Below are 15,548 nucleotides of genomic sequence, written 5' to 3'. Positions count from 1 at the left end.
CAGTATTTGTATTTTAAGGATACGAAATAAGCTCTTTACGCTAATCTTACTCAAAACTTTTGTTTTTTCCTATTTTATCACTTTGTAAAACTCTTTTAGTTACATTTCTTTATCACTACTTCTGTCCCTCTCTGTCACAGACACTTTAAACACACACACACACAAACAGCTGCTTGCTGTATCTCAGTTTTTAGTGAATCCCTGTAGAGTGGTGAAAATATAACTGCCACCAAAGCATTTCCCTCAGCTCAGCTCAGCACACACACACACATACACACTGAAACAAACACTCAAGACACATATACACAAACATGCACATACACATACACATAAGCACACAATGTCACACACATGCCCAGCTGGTAATGTTGTTGAGATTTAAAAAAAAAAAAAAAAAGAAGACGTCAGAAAGACAAGAGGACAACCAGTCAGCTGGGAAAAGAGTAGGTGTGTATGTGTGAGTCTTTGATTATGTGTGTGTGCTTGCTGCCCCAACATCCACATGTGTGTGTCCACAGGGGAACACTGTGCACTGTGTGAGAAAGTCAATCCAGTGCGATTTCATCTCTCGACATGGCACATAGTCTGGCCCCTCTGGAGCGCAAAGTGCGCTCGTGCACACATGCACGCGCGCGCGCGCGCGCACACACACACACACACACAAGCACACACACTCCTTCATGCAGTGAGTGTGTGTGCATGTGTGAGTACCAGAGCCCAACCAGTGCTGGATTTTTGAGGTTGATACATTTGAGAGTTTGAGAGCGGATATATTTTTTTGAAAACGCATAACAAAAAACATGTTTCGTAAGCATTCCTTAAATTTGGAATAATTTAAGAGTTTTGACCAAGATATTGAGCAAGACTTAGAAATTAAATTAGTATCAGGAGCAACTTTAAGTCGCCATAGAATCAACAATTCACATGCAACAAAACTACATTAAGAGCAGTGATAGTGCTTGATACTGTGGTCCTAATGCATCAAAGGTGTGCAGGCTTTATGGGCATCTGATGTTTTTGTTACCTTAGAATGAGCTGTGTGTATCTACATACTGAGCAGTGCCTCAGTATGTAGATAATGGTTAGCAAATAGTCTCTCATAAAAGGGACCTGGCAAAAACTAATGCAGTGTTGTCCTTTCATGTTTCTGATTTTGGGATGTAATGATATGAATATTTTCAATTGCACCTTTCAATCTTGCCAGACTTGGCATCTTGCCCCCCTAGAGGATCACAGTGGAAATAAGCCTGTGGCTTTATTGTGTAATTTAATCCTCAATCCAGTTATCATGTGATAACTGTCTTCAGGTGAAGCAGTTTTATGTGTATTATATGATTGTCAAATAAATCCAATTTATCCATCCATCCATCCATCCATCCATCCAATCAATTTATGGTTTTGTAAATTAAGTTTTCAGGTTTGGGATTTGATATGTTAAAGTTTCAGGTATATTTTCAACATACATGAATGTAACCATAATTATAACCATACAACATCAATCACAATAGTAAAACTTCTCCCAACCATTATTGATGTCCACAGATTAATATCTTCAGCATTTCTTCACCTGTACACCTGAACCTGTACATACGGTATATTCAGTATCTGTGAAAAACCAAAATCTTCCAAAGCATTTAAAAAAAAAAATAATAATAATATCATCTTAGATGTGCTTTCTCCTTTTTGTGCATGAGTGTGCGTGCGTGTGCATGTCATATAAATGTCTGCCACCAATATGTGTCTATGAAAGCTTCTTCAATGTGACTGTGTGTGTGCTGGTATGCAAACTGAGTATGTGTGCTCTTGCACTGCACTTTGTGCCAAACCCCTTGTAATATATTCAGGTATTTAAAAGTGTTTGGTTTGTTTAAAGTTGTGGAGGGGTTTTGGTCTCCTAGAGAGCTCGGATAACCCTAATCCACAACACACATTTTTATCAGTAGTTCATTGGCAGGGCTAAATATTGACTTATCATTAAGTGGAATGACTGAAACCCTAATAATAATTCACGTTGTCTAAGCACCTTGTGTTGACGCGGCGCTCCCGATGCTATTAACGAATGTATGCAAATCCAACGTAAATCTGAAGATTAGGGCTGAAGCATTCTGCAATGCAAGAGAGAAAACAAGAGGTGTGTGATAAAATGTTGTCAACACATACACGCACATGCACACGCATGCACAAACACACACCCCATACAGAGAGGAAGAGAAATAGTAGGTGTGTGTTTCAAAATGTTAACACAAATGTACAAGCATGTCACACACACCCATACACAGATAACGCTTACAAAGACAGGGATTGGATTTCTGCTGAATGGGTGATAATACAGTAGTGAAGTTTAGCTGCAGAACAGTAAACAAACAATGTAGACCTATGAACTGAGTGGATGCAGAGAGAGAGATACAGAGATCAGTAGTGGAAGGGAGAGATGAATAGGAGATGGAAATGTGGAAGAAATAAAGATGAGTAGGAGAAAACAGGAGGTGAGATAAGTAGATACATGCTCAAAGAAATGTTGAAACCGAGAAATTAGAGGATGGATTGTTTGATAGGATTCGAGCCTGACCGATATGGTATTTTTGAGACCAGTACCAATATGGTGACCAATATCGTGTATTTTTGAGCTGGAATTAAAATAAATTGCTTCTATGTGGATTGTTTACTGATTTGGCACTGATATGACTCTGCAAAAGTACCCAGAAGGCTGCTTTCTTAAACAAACAACTTTTATTTAACAATTTATTTATTTAAGATTACACACAAACAAAAATAAAGAATAAATAAAAAATTAAAAACATTTGTACTGTATGTGTTCAGCATCAGTCTTTGCTGACCATACAAATGAATATAGAAATAAAATACACATCAGTACTGTATGGTCTTTGCTGACTGTTATAATGGAGAATAATTACAATAAAATAAATAGCTAAGCATCAGTACAGTATCAGTCAATTGCTGACCATTTCTAAAACACCCAAGCATCATTTTCTGCATTGTATGGTCTGTAAAAAAATTTTATCGGCCCATATCGAGAAAAAAAAAAACACAGATGCTGATACACTCCGATATGTCTGTAAAAGACTTATATCAGCTGATAATATTGGTTGACCGATATATTGCTCAGGTTCTTGATAGGATGATGGGAAAATTTGTTTAAGTAAAGCATTGGGAGGAGAGAAGTTTGAGGGGGTAAGAATGTAGATAGATAAACTCAAAAAAGTTAGATGTACGAGTAGCGTACTCTTTTATACCATGCCCTGCCATGACTATGTTCATACGGTAAAGTGACCTAATCTCTCTAACACAGTCTGAACAGATTCATCCTGTCTCACTACGCAAACTCTTACACTCACATCACTACACACATTCACACTCAACTCATTCCCCTGACCCCTACCCCCATTTCTTTTCTTTTTTTTTTTCTTGTTGTTGTTTTGTTTGTTCTTCTGATTTACACCTTTGGTCTTTAAGCTTGAGTGTTATGTCTTTTTTTCTTTTCATTACTCTAGTTAATAATAATAATAATAATAATAATAATAATAATAATAATAATAATAATAATAATAATAATAATAATTATTATTATTATTATTATTATTATTATTATTATTATTATGTTAATAAATGTTAATGTGAAATGGCATATGGTTTATGTAAATGCGGAGGAAAAAACAGAAAACAGAAAAAAAAAACTGTGGACAAGATTGTGAATATGATTATATGACCAGTTGAAACAGAAATAAAATCTAAGTTTAAAAAAGGTAGATAAAGGAGACAAAGAATTGTGGAGATGGGGGGGATAAAGGTTGATACAGAAGTTATGGATGTAGAGAAGAAAAAAACAGGGAAAGAACAGATGAAGGGTGGAGAAGCAGCAGGAGATAACTCCTGAACTTCAGGTCTCAGGTGATGAAGTTTGCATTTCCTAGATTCAGAAAAAGCATGAGAGAGAATCGAGATATACACAGAGTTTGAACAGAGTTGAACGGGATATGAAAAGACAGACAGACAGCTAGGGAGTAAACGGAAGGGAGGCAAATGAGTAAAAATTATTCATCGCAGAGGGCCTAGTGTCCGGATGGAAGGGAGGAGTAGAGGTGAGGATGCCGAGAGGACGAGGGATGAGTGGAGAGAAGCTATTTTGGAAAAGTGTTGAGCTGTTTATTTGCGCGTCATTGAAGCTGAAGTAAGGCGCTGGGGGAATTGGCCACCAAGCCCCCGCTCTGCAACAGCTGCCGCTGCTAAGTGAGTTACTAGCCGTCAGACTGCCTTTATGTCACACAATCACACACACATGCACATGCATTTTCCTGTCACATGTTGCCTGTGATGGATGCGGTGAGGATATAATGCGCTGCAACAGCACAGGAGAAAATATGTGCCTTCCCCCACTTTTGGCCTTTAAGTGAAATGATTGCTTAAATGAGCAGCATTTCATGTGCGCAAAGAGTGAACGCTGATTGGGTTGTTAAACAATAAGTTATTTATCACTCCACAACTAGCTGTAGGCCCATTAAAGGGCGAGGCCGTGATACAAAGCAATGACTTAGTGTTTAATGTCTGCTGTCAAATAAAATGGGCAACACAGCTGGGGGTAGATAGAGCCACAGATCAGCATGTCATCAACTGTTAGGATGAATTTACTAAATACCTCATGAAAGTTAAATTTCTTAAATCTACACTAAATAATCACAGAAGACCAAGGGGTTCTTATAATAATTCAGTCTGATTCAAAATGATAAGCTTTTACTATCAGTCTCTCTCATTAAAATACAATTTGTCCTTTCTCCATCAGCACAGTCCTGATGTTTTAGTGGAGTTGTGCCGTACCATGCCATGCTCATTTGTATTTCCAATGCATCCTCTTAGCAGGGGGTAACTTTGCTGACTCAGTATTATGGCAGGGCAATATTATAGCCCTAATCCATTGCAAAGCCAAAGCTTGACAGTCCTCGCCCTCATCGAGGCGAAGATGTCAAAGTAACCAGATTGGTTCAACTTGTATTATTAGGAGAGCCACCAGAGAGAAGGCACTATGTTTACTCTCTTTAATCCTCAGCTTTCATTAGGTTTGTAGCTCTTCCATAAGAGCTGCTGTTTTACCCTCGTGTCCATGATTTAACCTTAGGCTAACACACACTGAACATATTCTATTTTGGGGTTATCACTTTTGTAAAGTTTTGGATATCTAAGTGGAAAGAAGTTTATTTTGTCAGTATGGTATTTAAAAAAAAAAAAAAAAAAAAGGTAAGTAAGGGACACACGTATCCCCCACAAATGGAGTCATTGTGCTCTATGTTTTCTAAAGCCTTCTTTCAAACTATTATTTTCCCCACCAGGAGAAATCTCAAATCTCAAATCTGCAGACGTTTAAAACTGTTTTAATTTGTCAGTCATTCAGTTATTTGAATTTTAAAAATATAGGGCGCTGGAGAATATGAAAAAAAACATGCTTGAAATTTGATATTCAGTTGCAAAACATTTACAGGGAAATGGAGTGATAGCATGTATTTTAAATGTCACCTTGCTGCTGAAGGTGAAGTGGTAGCAGAAAGACATCACCTATCACTGTCAGAGATGGCAGCTCTCAGAAAAAACACACTTCCTCTGCCCGTGCACTCTTTCGACAGCCTGAATATTACTGCTGTACGAAGAGATGAATACAGGAGAGGAAAACAGGCACACAGGGGAGGAGAAGAGGAGGATGTATATAGGAGTCAATAAGAGAAGATGCACACTAATATTCAGAGCAGTAAATACTGTTTCTGTGCAGATGGGAAAAGAGGTGTTGAGAGACAATACAGTCCAACATGGCCTTGATCTTTATACAGTACGGAGAGAGGAAGAGCATTAAAGAAGGAGGTGATGGGATGGGATTGTGGAAGGAGAAGAGGTTACGGGGGGAGCAAGACAGGAGAAAAGACAAAAAAGGTTGAGGACCTGAAGTGGAAGAAAGAGGCAGAATAATAGGAGGAGTAGGATGCCCTGCTCAAGTATGGAGAAGCAGAAGGGGACAAGATGCGCAAAAGAACAGAAAGGCCAATAGTCTTTGTCTCAGAGAGACACATAACATTGATTTCAGACATAATGGTTGAATGTAGAAATATAACCACAGCATATAATTGTGTGTGTGTGTGTGTGTGTGTGTGTGTGTGTGTGTGTGTGTGTGTGTGTGGTAAATCTGCAGATAATTTTAATTTAAAGAGCAAGAGTGTTAAAGAGAGAGAGAGAAATCAGAGAGATCATTGCTTTAAAAGATAATATCATTCATTTTGAAGGTGTATTATGCAGTCTGGTTATTGTTTGCAACCAATATTGCTAAGGAAAGTGAAAGCCAACCCCAGATTCAGACTTGATTTGATATGAGCTTCATGTGTTTGGCGTTTCACCTCACTGTATTTGCGTTTTTTCAGTGCTGGTGTCTGCAGTTTTCCATGTGAGCTGCTGACGGTCTGGCACCTGAATGCTACCTTTTTATAAAGTCCCGACTGCACCCGACTGAAGAAATAAGAAAGTACTCACTTTCAGTGGGTCTTAAGTAACAGTTGAGCAGGATTTCTGTACATTGTTTTTTTCAGGAGGAGTCTGTGTAACAGACATTCAACACTGATTCCTTTGAGACTTTAACCTTGTTAGTTTTAGCCTGTAAATTAGCCGTGGAGGGTATTCAACAAAAGGTCATTCCCTTTAAAATGCATTTGAAATATGTTAATATGACACGTTTTCTTGTTTTTAGGCTTTGTCTGCTGCGGTCAGGAGTATATAAACTCTTCAACCTCTCTTTGCTGTGTGGGCAATAACGGCTATCCCACAATGCACCCTGCTGGCAATGCCACAGTAACACTGCAGTGCTGTGGGTCAAAGGTCATACATCAGGAAGAGGAATGCTGCAATGGGATTGGTTATGATCCTCAACGACACGTGTGTGCTGACGATCCCACACCCGGCCTTTTGATACAGGTGTGTGTGTGTGTGTGTGTGTGGGGGGGGTCTGTCTGTGTGTGAGATCATCTGTGTGTGTCCCTGTGTTTATGTCTTTATGTACATGACTAAATTAATGTCTTCTGGTAAAGTCCTCTACATTGTTTATACTACATGTTGTATTTGCTTAGACATTACCAGATATGGAGTAATTTGTCTCTAGCTCTCATACACTTTAAAAAAAATCATGTGTACTGTCCTAGTTGTGCCACAAAGTAGGTTCTTCTTTTTCTTCTTAATGGTGGTTTAATTATGTGATAGAAGTGCTTCAAGAGCGGGTCATATTAGCAGCCTGTTCTTTAGCAGCCTCATTTCAAAAAGAGTTGTCATTGTTTTGCTGTCATTTTTTTGTTTTACACAGATGAATGCACATTTAAGATAAAATAATAATAATATGATAATATGATCATTTGTCTTGCATCCTCAAGCTCTCAACAATAATCATTCATTTGTAGTTTATTAATGATCAAGTCTCGTAACAGATATGTTTAGGCTGCATTTTAGAAATTTTATTTTTGTCTTATTAGTTTTTTGTATCGGTATTTCCTGCATGCGCACTGTAAGCTTTTGTGCTCTATTTGAAATTATTACCGTGATTTGATTTTTCTGGTTCAGCTGCTTACATTATTTTTTAAGAGCAGCCAATATCAGATTCCAGTGTGAACGTGTAATTTTCCTGAACTGACCCACATACGCTGCAAGCTGATGTATTAAAGTAAACACGGAGGCCAATGAAGCCGTGTTCACTTTTCGATTTACAAGTTGATGTGCAGCGGAAGCCAACAAATGTGTAAGCAGAAGAGAAGGTGGAATAGGAAAGGGAGCCAAATTTTTAATTATGGCTTTTTCTTTATGGCTGCAACTTATGTACAGAGTTGTGTGTGAATGCAGAGTCAGAGCCAGGAATGGTGACATCGCGTTGTGAATGGTTTTACTTGTATTGAAATGTCACCCCTAATACTTGTGAGATCAAACACCTCACTGTCCCTCCACTCACGCAGCAGTTTTCCATGTCTGCGTTCAGCAAATGACTCCCGCCAGTGCAGAGTTGAAACGAATGTTGATCTAGAGTGACGTAAATGTGGCTTGAATTCTGAAAAGACTATTCATATGAAAATGGCCCAAATCAGAATTGAAACATTTAAATGCATGTGGGTTTTTTGTTGTTTGTTTTGTTCTGTTTGTTTTACTTAGGATCCCCATTAGCTGCAGAATTGCTGCTGTTATTCTTCCTAGGGTCCAGCACATATTCATAACATGTGCAATGCTTAGAATATATCATACACAACAACGTGTACACATACATGTGACTTGTGCCATTCACACTGTTATGAAAAAAACCTAGTTCTGAGTGATTTGGGTCACTTTTGCCTGCAGTCTGAAGTGAAGAAAGAAAGAAAAGAGAAAGAAAAGTAACATAAATTAAAGGGAAAAACTAAATTAGCCATGTATAGAAGGACAAAGTCAATAGCAATTGAAATGCACCTGTAAATATGACATTTACCCCAATTGCCAATAAATGCAGGTGTTAAATTTATAAGTGACTTTCAAGCCTCAGAAATTCAAGCTACTCTGGTGGGAAAAAAAAAGATTCAGATATTGGTAGAAAGAATTTCTCCCTCTCTCTCTCTTCCTCTCTCAAACTCACACTCGTTGTCACATCAGGAGTTGGGGACTGGGCCATCTTCCATTTATCAACTGGGGTCATGTGGTGTTTGTGTGTTCCTAAGTCAGCATGAGACAGGCACATGCATACACACATACACAAACAGAGGCACACACACACAGGGACAAAGGGTAGGAACTCTCATTAGCTCTAATGATGTCATTAAGGACCATCCTTACCACCATGCATACACACAAACATGCATATCGCTACATCCTGCATGTTTGTGTGTGTTAGAGAGATGCTTCAGAATTTATGTATTAGGATAGTAAACTTTTATATCATACATTTCCATGGCCTGTGTGCATTCATGCAGAACAATTAATGTAGAAAATAATATTTTGAAGCCCATTGTTTAAATGTTCCCCCTTTCTGTCCCCTTCTCCCCTCCCCCTCTTGCTATTTAACTCCATCTTTTCATTTCTTCTTTTTTTCTCTACTCTCTCCATCTTTATCTGTCTCTTGCTTCTTCCTCTGTGCAGCACCAGTGTTTGCAGGGTGCCGTGTGTCCTGTAGCGGCAGCATCTACAGCTTACTGTGGCTCCTGTGACCTCGATCCATCTACGACCGCCTGCACATGGGTGCTGTCTGCACACACACACCCTGACCCACCCTCCACAACATACTCACCTTTCAGCAACACCACTCAAGAAACTCTCACTGGGGGCCTGTCTGCACATACAAACAGAAGTGACAACACTAACAAAATGGCAGACGTGTACAGTCACACTGAGAACCTGCAATACGAGGGAAGCCTGTGCCCATCACATGAGGAGGTGGTGTACAGCGGAGATGCCAACAGATACACCTATACAGGTAATCTGTGTGTCTGAGTGTGGCTTTGTGAGTGTTTAGTGTAAAAATGGGCTGCAGTTCAGAGGTATTAAGAGCCAGTAGTTTTCCATGCTAATTAGCATAGTTTATTTTTAACATTTTTAACTATTTTTTCCTTAACTTTCTTTACCTAAGTGTTGAGGTTCTTTGGTAATAAGCCTGCTTTTCGAACCATAATGAGACAGCTACTGCTTTTGATACAGTTGTTTTGACACCAAACAAATGTGCCAGTTTCATCATCTCTCAAAACATACTCACCAATTGCTCATTGATCAAGCAAGTTTTCAGCCTCCTTATCAATCACTGCTTATCACTTTGCTCCAAACATGTAAGCTTGTTGGTATTTGGACACTAAAATTTTTGATTGAATTTTTTTTTGTCAGTAAGTGATCTGAGCAGCTCCACTGATTTCTTTCCTGAGGAAATGAGGAATTGTATTTCAGTTAAGTCGTTTCCTGAGTGATGTTAAAAAAGTAGTTTTCTCTGACTTTCAAATACACACATGCTGTTGTAGCTACAAGATGCAGACCAACAATGAATGCCTAAAGTTAGCAGCATTGCAATTCAGCTCATTGTAAGTGTATTTTTAATCACATAATAGTATTTTCTGGTGTCAGTGTTTAGCTTAATGCAATTGAGTTTTAAATATTTTGACCATTCATAATATATTTGCATCCCTGCCTCTGACCTATGGCTTTGTTGGGCATTGGGGATCTCACGTCAGTCCTCCGAGTCACTATGAAGAATAACTAATAAAGAACATAGCCGTCTGTGAAACACACTGCTCACAGAAATTTCTAGCCTGCAGAAACCACTTCTGCATTTACACTAAATGTGTCAGCTGCTGCAATCAATGTGAGTCAATGTGCTTTTGGAGACAGATGCCCTTCCACACGCTCTCACACACACACCAAGACAGCTGTTGCAGTGTACATTGATAGCTGTTAACGTGGTAACTCTCTCTGTGCTGTACACTTGTGTGTCATTAAAACTTAGAGATGGGCATTTAAATGCCATTTCAACATTCTCTACTATTTATCAGCCCAAAGGGAACTGTGTGTGTGTGTGTGTGTGTGTGTGTGTGTGTGTGTGTGTGTGTGTGTGTGTGTGTGTGTGTGTGTGTGTGTGTGTGTGTGTGTGTGTGTGTTGGTGGGCGTGAGTGTGTCAGGATTTTCAGTCTGTCCACACATTATTTATCTATTTATCTGGATAGTTACATCTGTTTAATCTGGACTAATTGTGGTTGTGGATGTTATGTGTGTGTATAGGTAGTTGTGCAATAATTACATGTCTTTTGTGTGTGTGTTAGTGTCTAGTAAGTTACCATTTAAGTGTGCTTCTGAAGTGAATGTGTTTGTGTGTGTGTGTGTGTGTGTGTGTGTTTGTGTGTGTGTATGTGTTTGTGTGCGGCATGGGGCGGTTAGGATAAGAGTTTCTAGGCAATGCTGTGACACCATCTGGGCAGAGGCACATAAAGCTGTCGCCACCCACCATACACCAGATGTTTCTCATGCACACACACACACACACACACACACACACACACACACACACACACACACACACACACACACAGGGTATCATGCTATACTGCTAAGGGAGAAAAACCTAAGGTGAATCACACACAGATAGCTCCACATGTGTAATCAGTGCTATAAATATGTACTGCATTGTCCACACCTAGTTTATATTTATGCTTTTTGGAATAAGTTGTTAAATCAAACTCAGAAATTCAGTTTTTATGCATGCAGGTATGCACACACATTCAGTGTTTTATTTACATGTGTGTGCCACCATGTGTCTTTTGCTGCTTCAGTTATCGCAGCAGTAAAGACAAGAGTCCCAGACTGGTGGTTAAAACATGGTCTCATTTACAGCAACAGTCCCTTAACACTCCTAAAAATAATGCACATGCATGCGTGTGAGCGTATGGAAGTGCATCTGTATGTATATATGCTCCTGTATGTATACCTCAGCAGAAGGGGTTGTCAGAACACGTCTCCAAGAATGCTTCTGTAACGGCCTGACGTTTACAACTATGCACCAGTGGTAGTGAATATATTTGGTATATGTCCATGTAACGTGCTCACATTGGCAATACGATACCTAGAAAGCCCATATCCAAAGATAGAACTATTGCTAGTACACATTATTTTAAATAAACATGTCTGCCATAAGCTTCATTGGATGCATGGTGTACAAAAGAGTCAAAATTTGTGCCTTTTGTACAACAGGTTGCTTACCAGATTTTATAATTATAATCCATCAGAATTATTTTGATACATGAAGATTTGCTTGGTGTGGAGTACGTAGCATATTATACATGTCTTATCTTTTTTTTTTTCAGAGCCACATACTAATGAAACTTTATCCTATTTACAAACTGTTTAATAAGATTAAAGTATTGCACCCAAGATACTGGAGTTAGAGTTTTAACTATGTGTGCACTTACAGTATTAAGCACGTGATCAGTTGTAAGCATTGCACTGTTGGTAGATAATTTATTAATCAATGTATTGACAATTGTCCCCTTTTTCTGTCCTTTTTTCCTATCTCTCTCTCTAACAGACTCTGACCTGGAGCCCTTCACCACCTATGAGTACAGAGTGAGGGGCTGGAACAGCTTTGGACGAGGCTCCAGTGATGTTACAGCAGTGACCACCAGTGAAGACAAACCGTGGGGAGTGGCACCGCCTCGCTGGAGTCACTTAGGTGAACGAGATGACATCATTCAGTTGCAATGGCAAGCACCCGCCAGGCCAAATGGTGTGTATCTGTGCATGTATCACTGAAAATAATTTTCTCTGTAGATGTGGCTCAGCTGAATAAACTTCAGTGGAAGGGTGTTCATGGTTAATCTGGATTTGGACTTTAAAATGTTTTATATCTTTTAATTATTGTGGTAAATCTGACATTGAGTATGAACAAGTACCTTTTCCATTTCACCAGGGGACATCACCCACTATGTTATACTGCGTGATGGACAAGAGCGTTACCGTGGTGATGAAAACACTTTCACTGATGTGGGTGGGATCAGGCCTTTCCATGAGTACAGTTACCAGCTGAGGGTCTGTAACCGGGCTGGTTGTACCGACAGTGCAAAGGTAAGGCTACATATGTGTTTGTGTCATTACTGTTCTGCTGTGTCAGACTTTAGTACATTGCATCACAGTATTTGCTTAATAGCAGGTTCTTTGGCCATCCTTATGCTTACCTCTGTCACAAGTTTGGAGCTTTCAAACGAAATACACAGAACTGGGCTGGCCTGCCTATTCATAAAGCTTGAAATATCAAACACCATTGAAAGACTGATAGGCGGCACTGTATTGTAGGAGCAGTAAGACTGCACCTACAATTAAAAGGGGTAGGTCTTTTCTGTTTGTTTCTTCTCTGGACTATTTGGCTGCATTTTCATCAAAAAACAGAGGTTTTGCTAGAGGCTGCAAAACATCCTTTCATTTTCTAGGTATAGTTTAATAATGTAAATGTAATGTAAAAAACATGTAATGTAAAAAACTTGTCACAGTATGAACAGTGGTTAAACCAGCCTCTGCTCTGCCCTGAGTGTTGATTCTCTACTGACCAATCAACGGACTGCAGCATTTCTAGCTCTACTTCATAGTGCCAGATCAGTATGCTAGGTACCCCAAGTAGAGGGGTGACAAAAATGGAGATGGTTCTAAAGGTACCAAAGACACCATCCACTTTTCACAATGGAAACACAAAAAAATGCTTACAGAACTGAACTGAACCGAACCGATCTGCTGGTGGAAATGCCCCATTTGATTTTCTCTGTCCTGCAAGGCCTCCATGTAGAGCTCTCTCTCTTTTTCACACACCGGCACACACACAATCACACTTTCCAAAACCTTACTCTGTTGTAGCACCTCATTGCATAAAGACATTATTCCCCATATGATTATTTAATGGCTCCTCTCAAGATGGACTGAGCTTCACTGAACTAAGCACCACTTTACTCTGTAGTTGAGTTCATTTCTTTAATTTGGGCTGAACAATTAAAAGAAAAGACAGGTGTGTAAAAATAAAGTGTTGGTGTGAGCGTGTGTGTGTGTGTGTGTGTGTGTGTGTGTGTGTGTGTGAGACATCTCAGAGAGAACAGTGCTTCAAGAGACGGGGTCTGTCAAAAGAAAAATTAAGCTTTTGCACCAGTTCAACCAAAATATAGCAAATCAATAAATTTACCATACAAATTAACAGTGTGCAAGAGCTACTTTTGTGATTTGGATTCTTTCTCCTACACACCTGAAATACCTCCTATGAAAGCCTCCTCAGATGCTGTTTTCTGGATTTTGTTTTCATTGAAATTCAGGTGCTCAGTTGTTCTCCAAGTGATATTTTACAGTTTTTAAACCTGTGTCTGACCTTTGTTGTTCAGAAATTACAGTGTGTGATGTTTCCACACCGTGTGAACTCTGTATCGTTCCCATGTCGGAACAAGTTTTTATTTAGCTTTGTTTCCGCTCTCCCCCTGTATGTGAGGCTCTGGATTTGCTGAGCCTACCTGATGTGTGTGATAGCGTCCATAATAGCTTCACACAGAACCCCCCCCCCCTCCCCATCGCTATCTCCCTGGCTGTAGCAGAGCTGATATCACCACAACAATTAATTTCTCCAGCTTAGGGGTGATGAAAGCTCACGTTGAAAACTGTCTTTCTGGCTTTTTTTAAAGCTAATTTAACATCTCATTATTTTTGATGAGCACATTCTTACATAAAGACGAAGGCTGTAAATGTGTCACTGGAGGGATGGATGGATGAGAGAGGGTGAGATGGAAGTACAGTTGCTAAAACAGGTTGTGGGGCGTTGATAGATAAATAAATAATGGATGGCTTAATGTATACATTGAATAAATGCTGGGGAGAATGATGATATGGATGAAATAGGAATGGATGGATATAGTGCAGTGCAAATGAAAGAAGTGGTAAATGGTCAGAGAGATAAAGAGAGAGCAAGACCAATGTATCAACATTGTTGTAGGCTTTCCCCTAAACTGTATGTACATAGTGACTGTTATTATTTCAGGCATTCATTTTTCAAGTTTTGTAAATGTATATCAATGATGGCATGTGCTGATTTGTGAATATTTTTGCATTCCTCTCCACCTAATTTTGCCCTTGCTTGGTTTCCATACCTGAAAAGTCAGTATCATTACTGATGTACTTATGATAAGGCTTGTGAGTAGCCAATAGTCTGTTTAAAATAATTATCATGTGGTAGCTAGCCAGAGCAGCCAGAGCAGCCAGAGCCAAACAAAGAGTGGAGCCCAGGTAAAGAAGGTTGAACCATCTAGGTGAGAAATTCACGCTAAGGAGGCCTGTCAATCGCTAGACAAACAACTTTAGTAATGACACAGCATTAGTGAGCAGAAAGACATTTGTCTGCAACAAAGTTGCAGATGTGCAAAGATGTGCATGAAGCATCCATGTTTTCACGGACATGGATATAAACTGTATGTGCATCTTGACTGGTGTGTGTTATATGTAGATTTTTTAATTACATAGTCCACTTATTCCACATATCTGCCAGTTGTGTTGAAACAGAGAGTGATGGAGATGAGCAGCAAACACACACACAATCAAACAGAGACATGACAAAGATTAGCTCTAAGTGTGGCTAGAAAAGAAATATATATATATATGAAATTATTCTATTTAATATATCAAAATGTTGTGTGAAAGGTCATATGTATTTGTTGTATGTTGTATGTATTAGGTGATTTTTCTGTTTGCAGGTGTGGCTGGCTCTTTTCACAGGCTACCAGCACAGGTCATTTTCAGACCACTGACCTTTTATAGCAAAACCATTTCCCTATGAAAGCAGGCTCCTTGACCATCCTGCCTGGGAACTTGTTTCCATTTAGCTGAAAACTACATGACCAGGAGAACATACCCAAACCCTCCTAAAGCCATATACAGCTACACCACAAACTCAATCTCTGTCTTCCTTTCTCTCTCACACGCACACACATACATATAATTTCACACAAAGACACACACTCCCAGCAGAGGGTGGAAAGGGAGTGAGTTGGATTAGTTTGTACACC

General features: G+C 39.3%; 1 protein-coding gene across 3 annotated transcripts in view; it reads left to right on the top strand.

The window, feature by feature from the left end:
- Positions 1-15,548, top strand: part of ush2a (Usher syndrome 2A (autosomal recessive, mild)) — a 242,465-nt gene that overhangs the window by 159,559 nt on the left and 67,358 nt on the right. For all 3 annotated transcript variants that reach the window (XR_015776845.1, XM_042488321.2, XM_088079180.1), the window contains exons 63-66: positions 6,740-6,963; positions 9,133-9,466; positions 12,053-12,250; positions 12,434-12,588. Coding sequence is in view for 2 of the 3 variants with exons in the window: in XM_042488321.2 (XP_042344255.2) it covers positions 6,740-6,963; positions 9,133-9,466; positions 12,053-12,250; positions 12,434-12,588 (911 nt within the window). In the remaining variant the exon portion in view is untranslated. The remainder of the gene's footprint in view (positions 1-6,739; positions 6,964-9,132; positions 9,467-12,052; positions 12,251-12,433; positions 12,589-15,548) is intronic.

Source organism: Plectropomus leopardus, chromosome 1 (assembly GCF_026936395.1).
Source record: "Plectropomus leopardus strain MGB_pleo_1.0 chromosome 1, ASM2693639v1, whole genome shotgun sequence".
NCBI lineage: Eukaryota > Metazoa > Chordata > Actinopteri > Perciformes > Serranidae > Plectropomus > Plectropomus leopardus.
This window is presented reverse-complemented; position numbering and strand designations above follow the sequence as displayed.